The following is a 21,888-nucleotide window of genomic DNA, read 5'->3' as shown; positions in this document are numbered from 1 at the left end:
ATACACCCTCTAGGAAGTCTTTTTTTCATTCTCCAGTATTTCAGATGGTGTTTGTTCATGGCTTAAGGCGTCATGTAATTTAAAAACTAATGCGGTGTTGCGATTATTACAAGGGCCATTAGTTTCAACTCTCTTTGGTAATAAATTCTATTTTGACCTCCGTGAATATCCTGCAAAAGGTAGCAACTCGTATTTCTGATGTTAGAAACTGACTACAATGGTCTGCGCCATCTATCGACACAATACATATTAGAACGTGTTTTGCTACCACCAGTATGCTTATAAAGACAAATGAGTTAGAATATTTCTTGAAGCATTTTCGGCATACTTACCTGGCACTGGGGACGCCTTGATCATCAAGGAGGCTCCCCCGAGCAGAGGCCTCTCATTGCACTTCGAGGGGTTGACGTTCGCCACATCCGCAAATTGCGGTTGTTTGGGGTGCATAATTTTTGGTAGCTGGGACTGCGTTCGCGCCGTCCCTGATCTTAAGAAAAATAGAAATAATAATCCCCATTAGAACGGGAAGTCCCCTTAAAATTTCAACACAATACACACGCCATGAATTTCGGTAATGACGACTTATTCGACTCAAGGGTCTTCACTCCTACTGGGGCAGTCATAGTACGCATAAATGTTTCTAAAAAAGGTGATTGTTTCTTCTTTGGGTGCAGAGGAAGGCGAGTGTGTCTCCATCTATTGGCTGTAGGATTAATAACGTCTTGAAGTTTTGTAAAAAACTGGACGAACATAATTGAGTAAAATAATTGTGAGGATGAATATGAAATTGTTACTTAAGTGAGAGTGAATAATGGCATCGAAGCGATGTGGTGAGGAGAGTAAAATTATCCAAATGATCGCTGGAGGTGAAAGTAGAATTTTTGTTGGTCACGTGACGTGAAACTTTCAAGATCGAATCTATATTACTTTACAGAACAATTTTGGTGCATAAACAAGTAAATACAAGTAGAAAATGAAGGTGAACTTGATTAGATAGAGACGTACGTAAAGAAATAATATTTACAAGTCTCAAATTATTTCAAATCGCAAGAGAACGATAAGATAGCATATTTTGCAGGTCACGTGATGTGAAACTTTTAAGGTAGAACCTGTGTTTTACTGGTGCATAAACACGGGAATACAATTTGAACAAACATTGCAGAAGCTCCACCTTTTTAATGGTGCATCACTCTCAGGATTATATATCCAGCGTAATTTCTGATCATTCAATACTAGAATAGTATTAATAATGTTGCTAGTAATAATATACTAAGAAGTTATCTGTGTAAAGTTAATGTAATCTCTAAATTTTAACCCAGCTTTACATTATTTTGAATTAAAATTGGAACAGCTTGCGTATAACCCCATTTTTTCGCCAACGGTAAACATCGCCAAAACTCTTGCCAATCTGTAACACTGTGTGGCAACCTGATGTAAGCAGTAGAATTGAATTTTCACGCATGAAACACTCGGATTTTATTTTTATTATTAGATTTCCAGTGTTATTAAAATGGCAAGAGACAATAAGATTTGATAACTGTAGCATTTATCATTTTTAATGGGAGAAATTATTCAATGACTAACAATTTATTTGATTCAAATCCTTAAAATTATTTAACTTTATGCAATAACCATTCTTGAGAGTGAAATTTCCTTTCAATTTTATTCACTTAAATTTTTATACTCCCTAATTTTATGAAAAATTGCCTGATGTGGCAAAATTATTTTTGAAGAACATCGAATAAATTTCAGTATATTTTATCCTTGAGAAAGCACACATATGCACACACAAAAAAAGACCACTTACCTTGATTTCCACCATAAAATTATTTCCTTAATGCAAATTTAGAAAACTTATAATCATATATGTCAAAAATTTATTCACAATACTAATATATACACAAATACTTATTAATGATGCTTTTGATTAACCAAGCAAAAGTCACCATTCAATTTCCCGAATAATTTCTAAAAATTTTGGGACTATGTCCAATTCTTTTGCTGCACATTGTTTCGAGAACATGTATTCTGCTAAATACAAACAAAGTCTCCATTTCGGTTATATTGGGGTAGCTGTGTTTTGATATGCCGCCATGTACCTTCAATTGTATTAGTGTGTGCTCCTGTAATTTCATCCACAAATGAAATGCTATGGTTTACAGTTAAGTGGTCAAATCCCAGGGTGTCTAAGCTTCGATAAGCCCTCCAGCAGTCTGTTATTATAGTTGTTCCTGGACGAATCCACTCTTGAATAACACTGATAAGTGTTTGTGCTGTACGATCATGCACAGCCACAAAAAAAGAGTCTCCACTATCACGTTCAACACCTCCAAACACCCACTGCCCTTCAACATGATGGCTCCGATGATACTTTTTTTTTCCAAATTTACTTTCATCAATTTCAACTGTCTTACCAGGTCCACCAATCATCTGGCTGTTCATTTCAATGTACTTCAGAATTGTCTCTCTTATGCATTGGCTCCAGGAGGCCATTGTGTTTGATCCAAAACCATATTCTTTCATTATCTTTGATGTAGCAATTTTTTCGAGCACATCATATGTCAACACAAAGATTTCAGCTATGGTCAGTTTGCTTTTGAAAACCATGATGATACTCGAATAGTCTTTGAAGCATAGCAAACACTGCTGTTATTTGTTTTTTTCCCACAGTAGCATGTTATGCCATCTGAGAGTTTGGGATCATTTTTTAGAACCATCGAACAGTTGCATTTAGGACACAGCATACTACTCTAAATTAGCTCAGCCTCTTTTAAAAATTCAAGCAAAATGTCTTGCTTTGTGCACAGAAACACGAAGAATAGCCTAGTGGGGCTATCATTTTCCCCCAAACAATTACCAATGGCTGGCAGCTGACAAGAATTGGCTATAATGCTTTGATATTTTTCTATTATACTCTTTAGTGGTGCCATATTACTACAATATATATTTCTTTAAATAGTTTTTAATATAAAATTACAGTTAGAATAATGTATGAAAATACAATAAGTAAAAGAATGTAAAATCAAAATAAATATGTAATATAATTTTTATAATAGCACAATATCTGTAAAGTGAAATATAATGAAATATAATATAACTAAATAAATAATATATAAATAATACAATAATAAGATGAATAAGATCAAAATGAATAATTAAAAACTATATTAAATGTTACAATGAAATAAAATTAAATAAAATTAAATACAATAAATAATAATACACTGAAATGGTAACAAAATATCAATATTTAAGATTAAAGAAAAAAAGCAAATGTTAAATAAAAAAAACTAATCATAACAAAAAACAAGAAGAGCTCTGGCACACGCACCACGTAAAGAAAAAACTACATAAAGAAGTAAATGCTCTCGTCTTTCCGGCCTTCTGTAGCGTTTCTGGCACGGCTACCATATTTGGCGCATTATCTGCAACTTGGCGAGTAAGAATAGAGTTGGCGAGAAGATGGGGTTATATGCAAGTTTAGCCTTGCATTTTTCCTTCACACTTTTGAACACAGCTTAATCTTTACAATTCTTTTTTTTTTTTTTTTTAATATCTCGAAGAAATACTTTCAAGTATTGCAAGAATAGAAGGAAAATGCTTGTATGATAAAGCACTTTTATTTAAAATTTAACGATAAACCTTCTTTACTTTAACAGGAATAGAAAGGCAACATTTTATATAATTATACATTAATCTCCCATTTTTAGTTTTTTTCGCGTCTTAAATTTTCTAACTGACTATACCTGAGTGATACATATTTTGGTTAGTTTTCATTTAGCAGTCATACTTAGAGCATACAGCAAAAATTCAACTACCTACTAATGATAGCATACAGCTTTTTATTATTATTATTATTATTATAGGCATTTTGTGTATTTTACTATCGTCACGTATTTCACAGCTAGAATTTCACAGAAAAAGATTCTCTCTTGGATTCGAGAATATATTCGGAAATTCTGTGGAATAGATTTCACAAACTCCCTTTATATCAAATAAAAATTACATACAAATTACAAATTCAAGCATCTGTTTAAATGAACTTGTTAAACAGCTAAATAGAATATATTAGTTATGCACAACTAAATTAGTAACTACGACAAATTCCGTAATTAATGCTTACTTTACTTTTGAAGTACACCTCCAAGATTCACTTCACAGATTTTAAATTTTCTATCGAAACTTTCAACTAGAAAATATTTGCATTATCAAAAATCATGATTCGATGTTGGAAACCATTCATAAATTGCCAAATTGTTGGAAGGCGTATACAAGGGAATGAACTCCGCCCATTAAGCAATTAAATGGAAAGGCATGTGCTGCCATCTAGTGATTAATAAATTGTACTATAGTGAAATTTCAAATATCACGAACTTATTTTCATTTCATTAAACAAAGAATTAATAACTTTATATACTTTGACACTATTTTATACCTCAGACAAAAATCTGACATAAAAAATTCTAGGACTTGAAAATTTTCTTGTTTTGAGTATTACAGCTTGTCCAGATGTATACATCATAAGTAAAATGAGGAAGCAATGATAGTTGCATTTCCTAGAAGATATCCCACATTTCTGTGTTCCTCAAACCTACGTGCCTTCAGGAATTTTCTGGAAAAAACTGTCTGTATATTTTGTATCCAAGCTATTCTCACTTTTAAATAGTTTTGAATGATGCCCAATATCTGAGGAAACATAAATGCTAAGCAAAACAAGAGTGCAGAAATGGCTGTTATGCATTATTTATGTAAAGGTTTACATTTACTATAAGAAAAGTCCATGTAAACTGTCGTCTTAATTTGAAATCCAAAGAAAGTATTTTTTGACCATAAACATGAATAGTAGAAGAATTAGCAGCGAAAAGTGTTAGTAGCAGATCTTGGAGCAGATTTTCTCCAGTTCTTTGAATTGGTGCCTGATCTCAGAAACAAATGTCTCAAAGATTTAAAAACGCAGTTTAATAACGTCGGCTGCGTGAAAAATGCAGACATTTATTCAGTAAAAACTGTGTTTAGTGATACACCATATCACAAAATTTTAAAAGAATTTCCTTCAATTACTAAATTGTCGATTGCTTAGAAAGGGCTGTTATGCATTATTTATGGAAAGGTAGAGCAATTTTTCTTACATAGTGTGTGTTGGAGACGGCGGCTGCAGACAGACGATTACATAACGGTTCGGCGAAGGTCAACAGAAGGAGCGCCGCATCTGATTGGACTATTTTTTATTATTCTTATTTTTTTTAACTGCGAACTAAGCGGGGAAATTCCCTTTTTTCACTCAGTTATATGTATGCACTTAATAGAGTAATGTAACGTTTTAAGCTTGTGTGAGATATCCATATTAAATCTTTATATTTATAATCCCTGCAGTGATTATTTAATTTGTAACCTGCAGTTGTAGCCCTGAGAGTTGCAACATAGTAAATTTGGCGTCCGCTACTTTATATTTTTGATGAAATATGGATGTAAAAGTTTTGAAAGCAAAACGAAAGTTGCTTTACGGTATGCTGCAACGATATAGCTCAGAAGATCGAAAACAAAAGTTTAAAAAGTGACGAAGTCAGTACGTTGTTTCGGCAGATTCAAGACAAATTCACACGTTTGGACACAACTCAAGAAGTTTCGAATTTGTAGCTGAGTGATGATGCTCTTGAAGAAGAATATTCCGAAGATTTTTTGAAAGCAGAAGAATACCGTGACAAGTTCTGCTTGATCTGTTCGCTGTTAGAAAATGCAAAGAAGGGAAATTCGGTTACGGAAAAAACAACAACCGAGCAAAAAAGGAAATTCAAGCTTCCGAAACTTGAATTGAGGAAATTTAGTGGAGAACCGAAAGACTTTCTTGCTTTTTGGTCCCAGTTTGAAAAAATTCACAACGACCTCTCCATTGTCGATGAAGATAAATTTCAATATCTTTTACAATGTGTGGTAGCAGATTCTAAAGCGTCAAGACTCGTAACAAGTTTTCCGCCAACTAAAGAAAACTATTCAAAGGGTGATCGCACAACTTAAAGAACGCTTCGGGAGAGATGAACTTTTGGTTCAGATTTATGTACGGGATCTACTTTCCATAGTAATGAAAAATGCTGCTGGTAGGATTAAAGTAGATTTAGCTGAACTTTATGATTTATTTGAGAGCAAGCTTATGGCTCTTGAAAGTCTCAGCAGAACTAAGGAAAAAGTTGCAGAATTTAGAGAGCCACTTGTTGAGTCCTGTTTACCAGAGACTGTTCTTCGTGCGTGGAAAAGAAGCCGCTCGATGGAAGATACTGCGTCACAACAAGATAGTGCGCGTTCGTTGGATAAACTTTTGTGCTTTCTTCGAAATGAAGTGCAAAGTGAGGAAATGATTAAGCTCGCTCGTACCGGGTTGGGAGCTTCACATTCTGCACATTCGCCTCACCATTGTGATGATCCGGGTTGCTCTACAGCTGCTGCCTTGGTAAATGTTCAAGACAATACAGGTAGGAGAAATTTACGCTGTATTTTTTGTGAGAAATCCCACAATTCTGCCGAATGTTTTTCTGCTCACAAAATGTCTTTAGAAGACAAACGAAAACTTTTGGTGCAAAAGCGCGCCTGTTTTCGCTGCTTGCGAGTTGGACATAGTTCACGGGCATGCAAAAATAAAGTAAAATGTTTAACATGTGATAGATTTCACTATACCATTATGTGCTCAAATGGCGAACCTGTAAAGCCAAATGAAACTGACAGTACTGTTATTTCCAGTAATGTGTTGTCTAATCAGTCAACTGTTAATGAAAATGTGTATTTGCAAACACTTGTTTTAAAAATAGTTTTTGAGGGTAGACAACTTACAGTTCGTACGATTTTGGACAGTGGTTCTCAGAAATCTTATCTTTCAGAAAGGGTTATCGCGTTTTTGCAACTGCGTCCTAAATCGAAACAAACATTATCCACGGTTTGTTTGGGGAGAGAGAGACACGTCCTCATTCCCATTTAGTGTTATTTAAGAAATTTTGAGGGTACTTATGACCATAACTTTGAAATACTTTCTCAAAACAAAATATGTGGATGTGTTCCAAAAGTAGTTGATCCCAATACCCTAAAAGAATTAAAAGAAAGAAATATTACCTTGTCTGATTTGCAAGCTAAGGAATATGACATTGAATTGCTTTTAGGAGCAGATGCCATTGGGGACATTATTACTGGCAGTTCTCTGAAACTGAACTCTGGTGTAACTGTAGTTGAGACTAAATTCGGATACACTGTGATTGGTAAAGTAAACAGCTTATCTAAAGAATCTACTTCAGCTACTATTCCAGCATTACTACAAAATAATTTGTGCAATAATGTAGTTTCGTTGCATTGTGCTAATTTTAGCGTAACTGAACTCTGGAATTTGAATGCCATTGGCATAACAGATCCAACTGAAGATGTTAAACGTAAACTTGCTCACTCTGACACCGTTAAGCAATTTAAAGAGAATTTAAATGTTCTTCCTGATGGCCGATATGAATTGCCACTACCCTTTAAATCTGAAATTCTGTTACCTAGCAATAAGTCTATGACTTTTAAAAGGCATCAAAGAATGTCTCAACGAATTAATGAGGAAAATCAGTTAGATAAATATAAGGTAGTTTTTAAGCAATGGGAAGACCTAAAAGTAATAGAAAAGGTGCCTGAAACTGAAGTTGATAATTTGAGTTATTATTTGCCCCATAGACCTGTTATAAAGCATATTAGTCAGACAATGAAGGTAAGGCCGGTGTTCGACGCTTCAGCCCGAGAGAGAAATCAACCGTCCCTAAATGATTGTTTAAATATAGAGGGCCGAACTTAATTGAACTCATACCTGATATAATTGACAGGTTTAGATTGTATTCCGTTGGTTTATCATCGGACATAGAAAAAGCATTTCTTAAACTGAGTATTATCCCAGAACACAGAGATTATTTGAGGTGTTTTCTTCCAACTGTTGAAGAACCCACTGCAGAGTGGTGTTCGGCGTTTGTTCGTCTCCGTTCCAACTCTCTGCATCGATAGAGCATCTCTTGGATAATTCCCCTGCCGAGTTTGACGATGTGACCCAAAAATTAAAGCAGTCATTTTATGTTGACAATTGTGTCACTGGGGTTCACGATATCAAACAGCAAGAAAATTTTATAATTAAGGCTACAGAAGTAATGGCTTGGGGATGTTTTAACCTACGGGGTTGGAAAAGTAATGTTCCAGGTCACTGTATTTCCTGTAGTTCAGGTATAACTTCTACGGTTGGGTGAAATTGTCCTAATAGGAGATGACATCAATAAACGTATGTATTGGCCTTTAGCTAAGGTCATTCGACTAATTCCTGGGAAAGATGACAAGGTGAGAACTGTAGAATTGAAGACTCAAGCTGGTACGCTGCTTCGTCCCATTCAGCGAGTCTTTCCATTAGAAGTGCAGTTAAGTGACACACCCACTGATCCCATATACGATAACTCTTTTACTAATGCTATTTCTTCTATTTCTAGTGATGAGCATTCAGATTCTAATAACTCTTCAATTGACTCTAGTAACATCCTGCAAGGTGCTAAAGTGTCAAGATTTGGACGTGTGATCAAGGTGCCTCAGAAATTGGATCTCTTCGACCAGATACTGTATGTCTTTGAGCCAACCTGAAGTCGATTCAAAGAGGGGGAGAATGTTGGAGACGGCGGCTGCAGACAGGCGATTACATAACGGTTCGGCGAAGGTCAACAGAAGGAGCGCGGCATCTGATTGGACTATTTTTTATTATTCTTACTTTTTCTTTAACTGCGAACTAAGCGGGGAAATTCTCTTTTTCACTCAGTTATATGTATGCACTGAATAGAGTAATGTAATGTTTTCAGCCTGTGTGAGATATCCATATTAAATCTTTATATTAATAATCCCTGCTGTGATTATTTAATTTGTAACCTGCACGTTGTAGCCCTGGGAGTTGCAACAGTGTGTATTCAGTCAGAAAAAAGCGCCATAAGTTTAATAAAGTATACTAGAATTGTTTAAACATAAATAACTTTTTCTAAAATAGCTAATATAAGTTATTTCATTGCTTTTATCGATTGGTTACCACTACTTGCCACACTAAACTTGAAATCAAGCTTTCTCAAGGGAAAACATAAAACAAGAAGTGAAGGCCTCTCAGGTTCAAGACTTCATTCATGAGGACCCAGCCAGTCTTTAAAGGAATTCACTGAGTTACATTAGAATATGTTAATAGTAGTAGTTGTATTTCACATCAAAATGTGTTGTAAAGTACCGCGCTGTCATACAACATTATAATCCCTATTTTTCAAAAGATCTCTATATAGCAGTCATATGATTTGCCGATGACACTGCGGTTTCATAACAAGTCTTAAAATTTCGTGTCCTCAGACTACAGTTATAAAATTACCTCACCAAACTTGAAAACTTATCTGGTTCATAATATGGTATATAAGCCCTAAAAGAGTGAAAAAAATCCAAAAGCCATCGTATTCTAAAAAATCTATGCAACATACTATATACCTCCTCATACTACCTATCTTATTCTAGGATAACAGAAATGAAAATATTGAATACTTGATAACAAAATCGCCTTCCAACAACATTTTAAAGCCACGCGACAAGAAGTTTACATCACAATTACCACAGTGTAACTATTATAGATGGGCACAGCAGCCATATAATAAAGAATAAAACTTGATCTTTATCATTTTAATATTAGCCCTGCCATATTTGGGTCATGCAGCCAAGATTTATTTGAAATAAAACCTGACTATCGGGCATTCAACTAACCGGAATATTTAAGAATATTAGAAAAACATTTTCCCATGAAAAGTTTAGTAAATGGAAGACTTGTGATGCCATTCTAGAGCTTAGAATATTATTAACATATATACATTATCACTAAACAGTCAGATTAATGGATAAGCATGGCATCACAATGCAATAATAAGAAGTTTATTTTAAGATAATATTTTTTAAACTGTGTTCCATAGAACCCTACACTAAGGTTCTGTGAAATTTATATCCATAACATTCAAGAAAGTAACCAGAATCGTAGCTAGGCTTTTCAGTGCCTGGGGACAACTGAAGATTTTATCCCCCCCCCTCCTCTTTGCTAAGAATGGAAAACATTTAATTCTAAAATTTTGTATCAGCAATTTAGCACCTCCTGGATGCTGCACCTGGGGCAAAGAACGTCTATGCGGGGCTTAATTTCTAAGAGTAGAAGTGCCGGAGCCCTATGAAAGACCATCACGAATGAGGAACAAGAATAAATAAATAAAGAAAATGACTATTAAAATCATTAATAATTTAAAAATTAAGTAGTTAATGAGTATCAAATTAATTAACAATTATTTAATTGATATTAATAATTAATATTTATTAATTATTATTTAACATGTTAATTATTATTTAATTAATTAACAATTACTTTTTTATTATTTATTAAAGTAATTAAAGATTAAAATAATTAAATAAAATGTAAAGAGATAAATTAAAATTTAATGAGCGATTTTTATATAATTTTGTTACTAAAAATAAAATTTTCTAGATCAAATTTCTACTAAAGTAGTTTTTCCGTTACATATAAAAGTACCGGAGTCTTCTTATTCAGGGCTCCGGTGCGCTCCGACTAGAATTAGAATATGTCCCCAAAACTAAGAAGGGCTCAGGCGCAATTTAAGCTCTGTGTCTTCATATTCATAACCGCACTTAAACAGCTTTCAAATTGTTGATAATTCTACAAATATTGCATGTAGATTTATTAAAGGCAAAAAAACTTAACGGGAAGATAAGAACAACACAATTCAATCATTTTTAAAGCAAAAAATGCACAATTTACAAACATATAAGAATAAAGAAACTGACATCACGAAGCCGAATAACTGAGTGGATATATATATATATATATACTTTGGGTGCGGCCGATTGTAATTAAAATACGAGGTGGACATCTACTTGTTATAGCAATCCTATATACAAAATTTCAAGGTTCTGAGGCTACTCGGTTTTGAGCTATGCGAGATACGTACGTACGTACGTGTACGCACAGACGCTACGAAAAATTCTATAATTTAATTTTATTTTAAGATTTTTAAATTAAATAATTTTATTTTTTTTTTGTTTTATAATTCTATAATTCTGTAATTCTATAAATCTTTATTTTAAATCATTTTTATAACTTTTTTTGGGGAAAAGAGTCCTTTATTCTGTCCTTTCGTACAGATGTCACTCAAAAACATCGTTAAATTGCATTTGATAGCGGTCAAACTGAATATTTTCGTTGAAATATGAGACCTGAAATTTTTCGCGATTACAATATTTCCTTTTTACTTCGTACAAGGAAGTGAAAAATAAACTTTTATTTCATCCAAAAGATTTGTTTTCAAATACTTAAACAATCAATTAATTCACTTAATCATCAATTAATCATTAATTTATTGCCTGAGGATATTTTTATAACCTCATTTATTACAGTGTCATAGTCTGCGAATAATTTGACATCAGATAAAAAAAAATTTCCTATCTATGTATCTGAGTTACGAAAAAAAACTATTGCTATTTTTTGCTAATATTAAAGTTATTTCTATAAAACGACCGTATTTGACGGCATATAAGACCCCCTTTTTTTCCTAAATTTGGTCTCAGAAAAGTTACCTGCGTCGTATACGTGAAGGACACAGGTTAACTTTCAATACTGAATGCTATTTTTAGCCCGGATAAAGGTCTAGACACCTATAACCTTTTCTACATCTGTCATAATTATTTTGCGCATGCGTGAAATATCTGTCGCCAAAAAGCGCCAAAGCTCGAAGCTGATGTCGAAGTTCGAACAGGTTCGACGGTCACATTACGTCTATGGAGCCTTTCCTTCTTTACATAGACTTTCTTTGACTCAGCCGACACACGTGTCGGTATCGGTGCTTAAAACTATTTGTTTAAAAAAAATATCCTGGAAAACAGGAGATTAAGAAACTACAGGAAAAAAGAAATTAAGCTATACAATTCAGTATAAACTAGGAGTGTTAAATTACGCCAAAGTGCATGGAAACAGAGCAGCAGCAAGGTCCACCACCTACCGAAAAAATGATACGTACTTGGCGAGCAGGAAGATCAACTGAAAACTGCTAAAAAACAAATAGATAACCTTCGATGCCCAGCATCATCTTGGCCTGAACTTGAAAATGCCGTAAAACTGTGGGTGATAGTTAAGAGGAAATCTGGGATAAGTGTTTCGACTAAAATTATAATCAACGAGGCCAAAGGATTTGCAGAAAAACATGGAAATCAGAACTTTTCAGGGTCTGAGGGCTGGTGCTACAGGTTCATGAAAAGGCAAGGCTTATCAATGCGCATAAAAACAACTATTGCACAGAAAATGCCAGCAGATTATGAAGAAAAAATACTAGCATTTCATAGGTTTGTTATAAATGCACGCAAGAAAACTTCTTTTGAGCTCGGTCAAATAGGAAATATGGATAAAATTCCACTCACATTTGATGTACCATCCAACAAGACTGTGAGTATTAAAGGGTCTAAATCAATAACAGTAAAAAACCACAGGTCATGAAAAAACCCGATATACGGTAGTTCTAACATGTTGTGCTGATGGCACAAAACTACCGCCATTTTACATATTCAAAAAAAAAAAAAAAAAAAAAAAAACTCATCCGCAAGAAAAACTTTCAACGGGTGTAATTGTTCACGTTCATCCGAAAGGCTGGATGAACGAAGCTGGAATGAAACTGTGGTTACAGAACGTATGGGCGAGGCGACCTGGTGGACTCTTAACCCCTTAACTGCCGCGGGCGTATATATACGCCTTGCTCAGCCGATGCGTTAACTGCCCCAGGCGTATATATACGTCCTTCCAAACTGCTATCATTTGCTTTGCGCTGCTACACCTAAAATTATTCGCAAAACGCATCGGCTGCGCATCTGGGGCAGTTAACGCATCGGCTGAGCAAGGCGTATATATACGCCCGCGGCAGTTAAGGGGTTAAAAAAAACCCTCTCCTTTGGTTTTGGATCAGTTTAGCACCCATAGAAATGAAACCGTAAAGAATAAAGCGAGAGATTTAAAAACCCAGATAGCTGTCATTCCTGGTGGACTGACTAGTCAATTGCAGCCTTTAGATGTATCGATGAATAAGCCATTTAAGGGAAAAGTGCGAGAACGATGGAACAAGTGGACAAGAGAGCCACATCACACCCTCAGATAGGATGAAGCGGCCCTCTATTTCACAAGTGTGCGAGTGGGTAAAAAAGTCTACGGAGGACGTAAAGGCTGAAGTAATTTTTAAGTCCTTTAAGAAGTGCGGAATCAGTAATACTCTTGACGGAACGGAAGACGACGCATTATTCGAAGAAGGTGATACTAGCAATGACGGAAACAGTAGTGATGACGATATTCTCGTTTTCGATGATGATCGTAGTGAAAAGGATTTTTATGGTTTCGAAAGTGATTAAAGTCTAATTTCATGATAGACAACTTTTTCCTTGAATCTGCGTTTTTTGTTGTTTCTGCTTTATTTTGTATTATGTTTGATTGCTTGCCATTTATTCATTACTGAGATTTACACATCATGTTCAAAATAGCTTGCCGTTTGTTAATTTTCCTTAATAAAAATATGTTTGGTAATTGCATTCAAGGATTGTTTATTTGGCTTTCACGAAACGTGAGAACGAAAAGAAACCACATTTTAAGTTATTGTGGTACCGCGCAGTTGCGCGCGGACTATTGAAACTTGTTTTCCTTGTGTGTGACCTTCTAAATAAGGGTGCGTCTTATATGACGTCAAATACGGTAATTGAAATTGATTTCACCTTTTACAGACTTTTCCAATATCTGATCAATACAGTTATTTTTTCCAGTTTTTCTTTTCTATACTGTTTGCGGTTTGATGAGAACTTCTCTCGCCTTTTTTTTATTCGTATGGATAATGTTTGCCAGTGGTTGTATTCCCGTCGAACACATTGTATCCTTATTTGAAATTACTCTACATGGTACCCAATAGTCTTTGTTAAGTTCAAATGAATAACAAAGTCAAAAACCTCTCGAAAACAGAGTTTTTATTCATTGTATAATGAACAGAAGGGAAAAGATCTGCAGTCTTAATTTTTGGGGAAGTGTGCATCTTTTGGTCTACAAAGGCCAAAATTTAAAATAATTCTCTTCCTATCCTTTGTAAGAATTTCTGAATAAAGACCAAAATAGGGTGAATATCTTTCATTTTTTACATCTCTAAAAAGCAGTTGGGACATTTTCTAACCTTTCATCACCATTTATGACTGTAATTGAATTATTTTCTGACAGTTTGTCTTCTTCTGTGACTACAGTCGAAATAATTTCTGGCAATTTTTAATTTTTAAAATTGTGTTTTAGCTGTCACTTGGTGAATTTAAATGTTCGCTAATTTCTGACGACTGTTCCTGTCAGCTCAAAACTGAGGCCTGTTATTAATCTTAACTAGAATCTTCAGCTTGGAAATATTGATCAACTGTCTTGCCTCTCTTCATTGCCTGGTGTAAACCATTGCATAATTATTTTTTTTCTTTCTTTTTTGCGTCCCATTTAAAGCTTTCTTCTCCATATTATAAGAATTTTTTTAATGTTCTTCTTGTTTTTTAATGTTATAAATAAAAAGAGATATAAGTAGAATAAATCATTTAATTCACCACTTAATGAATCAAAACCAAAAATTTAATAATTGTTCAGTATTTTATGCCTATTGAAACCAGTATGTTTTGTATCGTTTCTTAAAATCGTAAGCAATTTATTTCACATTTTTCTTTATGTACACGTCCAGTCTTAACATAGTTTTAATAATTTTACTCTTAACATTCAATTACTTAATCATCTGCGCAAGGTAAAATTAAAGCAGTCTAATCAGTATACCGAATTCCCACCAGTGGCCGAATGAGTAAGCCTGCTTAACAGTAGTAATTCAAGCAAGAGTGTATATATTGTGATTTTTCAAATCTGTTTAAAGTTTATATTCATTTCTTTTACATGTTTAACTTTTTTAAAGAAATATATTTATTCAAGTTTGTGATGTAAAGAAAAGTCTCACTTATTTACTTGCTTACATTTTTGAAATACTATACTTTTTAATGCTACTATATTGATTGACTCAAGCTAATTTTAATATTTCTGGTAATGATAATTTATATATCTTAGAGGAAAGTGAGATTAGTTTTCTGAATATTATTAATTTGTAAATTGACAACAAATCAAAAAATAGTAAGGTGTATAGTTACAGAACTTTATTTTCTTTGTAAGTTTGTCGTTTTCTAATTTTGATACTAAATAGACTCAATTCTGGTTCTCGTTTCTCAATTTTTGAGGGTATATTCCGTATTAAAAATTTCGTAAATAATATTCCAAACATTTTTGAAATAATAAACATTCAGATTTATTCCATTAAAGATTTTTGATAAATAAATTCTTCATAAAGCTTCAGAAATTTATTTTAATATATTTTTAATGTATTTCTTCTGATACTTTCACTACATAAAACTTGGTTTATTTCATAACATTTGTTATTTATGGTAAACGCTTGACAGAAGGCTCCGGAAATGTCGACTGTCGGGTAAGTAAAATTTTTAGATAGTCAAGGGCATAAAAAGTGCAACCCATCGTAGAAAAGCAAAATTAATGAAAGAAGAAATTTCTTCTTTAAAATTATAATAAGTAATCTTATTTGTTATCCACTTGAATATTAAACGCCTAATTCAAAATTTATAATACCGTAAACAGGAATTGCTGTACAAAGTACAATGACAAATTAAAACATAAAACAATTTTAAATTAATTTATGCGGATTTCAGGTAAACGTTCTGTATTTGCCTTGCTTTTATTTCGAGATTGATTTTGCAGTCGTTAGTAGTAGTCATATACTTCCAATTACATAGATGTTTTCAATGTCAAATTAAAAAATATATACTATATATATAGTGGTGAAAAATAACGTAATAATTTTTAATGAGTTTCGCAGTTCCTATAATTACATCTGGGAAAATTTTATATTCATTATGAAAAAATAAAATTACAGTACAAAGTCCGTAATCCGGACATCCATTATCCGGAATGATTTATAATCCGGACCTCAAAGCCGCAAACTCATGCATGCGCATGCGCGCGTCCGCTACGCATGCGCATAAAGCTAGTAAAGCGTTTACCCATGCGCGCTTCCGATAGTGAAGAAAGTAACAGAGAACGTTATTGAAAACGAAAAAATTTCGATTGACAAGTTAGTTGGTATTCTCGACACAGCAATTACAGGACCTGAACAGTGGAACTTTGTAACTGTACAAGAAATTATGCCTGTTTATAGAATTAAAGAGGAAGTATTAGCACAAAAAACGAAGCAACTTAAACAACTTACATTGATAGAAATGTTTACTGAAGTAAACAAATAAATATTAAGCCTTTTTTTCTTTGTACATTTTGATGCCCTTTGGATCCTAATTGCTCTTTTTTTCATAAATAACGGTTTCATATTTTTAATTGTAAAATTTCTGCATGTTATCTTACTAGATTTAAATTGATGATCTATAATCCAGAAAAAAACCCTAATCCGGAATCGCCGAAGTCCCGACGAGTCCGGATTACGGACTTTGTACTATATAAGGCGTTTCATTATCGTATGACAAAAATTGACAGAATATTTAATTTCAAAATTTGCACTTTTGGATGCCTTAATACTTTGTTGGCTATTCTGGCATGCAGCAGGAGATGCACCACACCTGCTGTTTCCAGATTACTGAATCTGGATCAGGACCTTAGTGTCCTGACGTATGTAAAAGTCCAAAAATGAAGCTTCTCCAATTGAGATAGCCTTATAAAAGAAAAAGATAAGTGAAGCCCTAAGCTTCGGTGATCAGCAAGCCATGTCTGGAGTATCTGCAGAAGGACAGGCAGGTGGGAAAAGCTGGCTGGAACACGTGAAGAGATATGTAGAATCTGAAACGTGATGAGCTTGCAAAGTACTGTAAAATGCACAAAACAATACATGTATGCAGAAACATTAAAGACAAATTCTATGTAAAATATAAAATATCATCTGTTCTGACAAAACAGCAATTAATTGAAGTGATTGCTTCTTGAGTAAATAACAGGAAAAATAATATGGGATAACCTATGTACAGGAACAAAATTTTAAAATTGCTCTTTTAAGGGCAAAACAATCAAAACACTATGAGTTTTCTGGCTTCTGGTAGCAAGGATTAGCGGCGTAGCAAAGTCCGAATGTTCACAGCACTAGAAATACAGTCACAAATATGAAAAATGACCCCTTAAAATTGTTCGTACAAATGGGGACAACATATATAAATATACAGTGAGTTCATAATTTCACAGAGAAACCATAAAAGTATCAAATTTAATTAAGACCTGAGTGAGTAAGCTAAGCTCTCTTTAGTCGGTTTAGGTAGACTGTAACAAGTGAGCGGCGAATTGGCGAAGAAGTTTATCTTCATTAAGTATTTCGTAACTTACGATGTTAGCGAAATTAGCCGGGTTGTAGGTAATCGTTCTACTAAATAATTTTTCATTAAAATGATTAATAAATTCTTGAATTTGTTCTAAGTTTACATCCGAGTGCAAACTATCATTTCTGATGAAGTAGTCTGGTGATTATTCTTAAAAACTTGTTTTGAAGGACTTGAAGTTATTTGTAGTCCTTGTCTTTTGCATTTGCCCAGGCAGGGAAAGCGTATCTGAGAATCAGTCGAATGATTGTAAGATGGAGTCTCTTTTTCGGCTGTAGATAGCTGTTCACATTTTAATAGTGGGGACATAATTTTGTAGGCCTTTCTGTTAAAATTTAAATTATTTGTGGGTAAAGAAATGACATAGCCCAGGTTGAACAATCAAATATAATGGGAATATTTTGGTTACATGAAAACAAGCAACCACAGCAATGCACATCAGATAAGGATAACATGACAACACTGCTGTTTCCAACTAACATTAAGTAAATATTGTGATTGGTATGCATATCTTATTTTTTAACACGCCCCCTTGTCAATCACACTACGTGCAAGATATTTACATACTTCAATAAAAAATTAATCACGCTGTGGTTGTACACATTTACAGAAAAACAATGTAGCTGCTATTACATGCTTAAACACTATTGACCTCTACTTATAATTTGTATAATTAAATGAACACATATTAAGTTATACCAGGAAACATAATGTTTACATAGAAATAATTAAGAAAAATCTGTGTCGACTAGCACTTTTTGAGGTGAAGCAGCTAATTCACTACAGATTTCCTTGATCAAATTTATAATCCATAAGATTTTCTTGGCAGTATGACACATCGCCACATACTCTGCTTCTGTCAACGATAAAGCTGTTGTGGGTTGCTTCTTGCTCACCCATGAGATTGGAGCACCTGCGGTAGTAGCATTATATAACCACTGTAAGATTTACGGTCAGTTCTGTCATCTCCCCAGTCAGCATCTGAGTAGACTTGAAGTGGCTTACCTGACTTCTGGAATCTCAACTTTCTGTGTTGTGTTCCCTTTAAGTATCTTCGAATGTGTTTCACACCTCTCCAGTGTCATTAAATTGGGTCATTATCTTTAGTGTGTGTTTCATTAAATTGGCTCATGTAGGTGGAAGAATAAGCCACGTCTGGGCGAGTACAACAAGTCAGATAAAGCTGTAGCTTGTCTGTAAGGGATTTCCTTGCTGTTTTCTTTGATTTCTTCCCACTGTTGTTCATCTAGCTTCTTATGTTTTATGCTGGGATCCAGTGGCGTGGATGCACATTTTGCTTCAGTCATTTTAAATGTTTCTAGGATCTCTAACACATAAACGATTTGATCTAGCGTGTATGATCATTTTTTTCTTTGCACATTTGCATGGATAAGATAGGGCTTGCAGGACCTAGGTCCTTGACATTGAACCTTTTCTTGATGCTTTTCTTGAATTCATTTATCTCTGGCATGTTTCCAACTATCAGGAGGTCATTAACATAAACTCCAGTTATGATGTTCTTCTCATGACAAAAGTAAATACAAAGGTCTGCACTTCACCTTTTCAATCTAAACTGGATCAGGAAGTCGTTCAAGCAAGTATTCCATGCACGTCCTGATTGTCGGAGACCATAAATGCTTTTCTTTAGGTGGCAGACAAGTTGTTCTTTCCCTTTCTCAATGCAGCCTTCCGGCTGTGCCATATATATGTCCTCTTTTAGAATCCCATTAAGGTATGCAGTTGTCACATCCATTTGGTGAACCTCTGCCTTTTTCTCTGCAGCTACGGCAAGCAGTAACCTTATAGATTTAAGCTTGATGACTGGTGAATAGGTGTCTTGAAAATCCACTCCGGGTATTTGCAGATAGCCTTTTGCCACCAATCTGACTTTGAACTTTGCTCGGTTCCCAATCTCGTCTTTTTTCTTACGAAACAACCATCTGGATGGTATTACCTTGGCTCCTGGTGATTTAGTAGTTAGTTCCCATGTTTGAGTTTCAGTGAGGTTCTGAATTTCTTCCTCCATGGCTTTTAACCACATGTCAGCTTCGGGTGATTTCAGGACATCTTTTAAAGTTACTAGGTCCTTTTCTTCATATTGTCGTATCTCTTGGGCACCGTACAGATAAAAATCTTCGAAATGTTTAGGAATTGTGATGCTTCTTTTTTCACCTCTCTCACTCCCATGGGTAGGATTTCTGGCTGCTGCTTCAACTTCAGGGTTTAGGTTGTTAACAACGTCTTGTATCTGTGTAACTGATTTGCCTTCATCTTCGTAATCTGGAGTATTTTCAAGCTGTAGGTCTTGACATCTTTCAGAATTTTGGTCAATCGGATCATTGGGTTTCATCCAAGTCATTTACATCAGGAGTTATGTGATCTAGAGATGAATCACGAGTTTCTGTCTCAGGTAGGTCCAAGGGATATTCTGATTCAAAGTCTTCAATTTTAAGGGTAGCTTCTTTTGCAGGATTGTCACACTTGCTTAGTTTTAAGGGGAAAACATTTTCTTCAAAAATGACATCTCTGCTGACAAAAAAATGTTTCTTCTTCAAGTCATACAATTTGTAGCCTTTAACTCCTTTAGGATAGCCCACAAAAACACATTCTGTAGCTTTAGGATCAAGCTTGCTTCCTCTTGAGTGTGAGAGAACATGACTCCAGGCTCTGCAGCCGGAAACTCTGAGGTGGTATGTTTCGCTTCCAGATCCTGACCATCTTTCCTCTGGAATATCGCCATAAATTGCCATAAATAGGCGCTTGTTGTGGAGATAGGCCGCAGTGCCATTGCTTCAGCCCAAAACCTGTGATCTGCTCCGGACTCTATAAGTAAGCATCTTGTCGTGTTTATCAATGTTTGGTTCAGTCTTTCTACCAGATCATTTTGTTAGGGTGTGTCAGGTACAGTTAGTTGTCTTTGGATCCCATACGCAGCGAGGTACTTGTCAAACTTTTCACTTATATATTCCCCACCATTGTCATTTCTCAGGAATTTGATTTTTCTGTTTTGGAGACTTTCTACCATGCAACGGTACTCCTCAAATTTTTCTAGTACTTCACTTTTGGCTTTCATAGAGAATGCCGTTGTATAGTGAGAAAATTCATTGGTGAAAGTCACAAAGTAATTCGAGCTTCCAAAGGAAGGGGGAGAAATTTTACCAACAACATCTGATTGTATAACCTCTAGGATGTCTTTAGCTTTTGTACTGGCGGCCTTTGGAAATTTCTTCCTTTTCATTTTCCCCTGGATGTAGACTTAGCAAGGTGCATTTACTAATACTGTTGATTTCAGGTTTCTGCCAATTTTTTGTTCTATAAGAGTGTGGATGACCAAATCTACGATGCAACAAGTCGGCACTTTCAGTTTTCGTAACGTAGGCAGTTGCCATCTTTTCTTAGATTATGTACAGTCTTCCTTTTTTCTCATCAGATAGAAGTCTCCATTCTTACCAATCGCTTTGGTTTTACCTTCAGCAAATTCTACTTTTATGTATCTTTCTTCAATTTTACCAATGGATAATAGATTTCCTCCTAGTTCTGGAACATATAGGACATTTTCAATAGTGACATTTTTTTCCTCCATCTTCTTCTCCAACAGAAAGTGAAATATTTCCAATTCCAGTGACCTTTATTCTTTTTGAATTAGCAACTTCAATTTCAGATGTGTATTTCTTAAGGTCTGAGAATTTTCTTTTATCAGAGGTTATGTGTTCTGTAGCGCCACTGTCTAAAAACCACAGATTACTTTTCCTTGATTTTTCTTCGTTTGCCAGAAGTGCAATGTTTGTCTTGAGGTCAACTTCAGTTTTGGCACTGTTTTGGCTCTGATATTTGGCCTCTTTACAATTTTTAGAGATGTGCCCCCATTGGCCACAGCTGAAGCATTTAGTATTTCTTCCTCTGTTAGTTTCTTCTTCATTTGGCCTTTTAGCTGCATACTTCTTCACAGGTTCTCCAAATGCAGGCTTCTTCTGGTTGGTGTAAAAACTTTTAGTGTGAAGAGCTTGTTCTTCATCATACACTTTGGCTGAACTCTCATTTCTAACTATACGTTTCTCTTCTACAAGTAGCCTTGGTTTCATAATCGTAGTTGTCAGATTTGCTTCGTTTTTTTTCCAAACTTAGGATGAGAGATTCATAACTTTTAGGCAGTCCCAATAGCATCACTAGGGCCACTTCTCTATCTGTAAATGCATATCCATTATTAGCCAATTTTCTATGTAAGTCCATTAATCTTGCTAGATAGGATTGGACAGACTCATTTGGCTTCATATTTATGTTAAAGAATTCTCTCATAAGGTGCAGTACGTGAAACAAACCAAATTTTGTATTCATTTCTTTTCGACAGTTTCAGGCGTCTCTAACGCAATCTCCGATATCATCTAGAAATGTATCTTCAACTATGAGGAATAATAG

General features: G+C 34.7%; 1 protein-coding gene and 1 non-coding gene across 2 annotated transcripts; both read left to right on the top strand.

The window, feature by feature from the left end:
* The first annotated feature begins 324 nt into the window (after nucleotides 1-324).
* On the top strand, nucleotides 325-486 carry LOC118198938 (U1 spliceosomal RNA). Its single transcript, XR_015044210.1, has one exon. It is a non-coding gene; the product is annotated as a U1 spliceosomal RNA (small nuclear RNA).
* Nucleotides 487-5,266: 4,780 nt separating this feature from the next.
* On the top strand, nucleotides 5,267-8,879 carry LOC146994396 (uncharacterized). Its single transcript, XM_085827218.1, has 2 exons — nucleotides 5,267-6,467; nucleotides 8,523-8,879. Exons 1-2 carry the CDS (start codon nucleotides 6,080-6,082, stop codon nucleotides 8,564-8,566), a joined length of 432 nt encoding a protein of 143 aa, XP_085683344.1. The 5' UTR covers nucleotides 5,267-6,079; the 3' UTR covers nucleotides 8,567-8,879.
* The last annotated feature ends 13,009 nt before the right edge of the window (nucleotides 8,880-21,888 follow it).

This window comes from Stegodyphus dumicola, chromosome 11 (assembly GCF_044657685.1).
Source record: "Stegodyphus dumicola isolate Sdum_Otavi_A_Nest chromosome 11, ASM4465768v1".
Classification (NCBI taxonomy): Eukaryota; Metazoa; Arthropoda; class Arachnida; order Araneae; family Eresidae; genus Stegodyphus; species Stegodyphus dumicola.
Note: the sequence above shows the minus strand (reverse complement) of the source record. Positions and strands in the feature narration are given on the sequence as shown.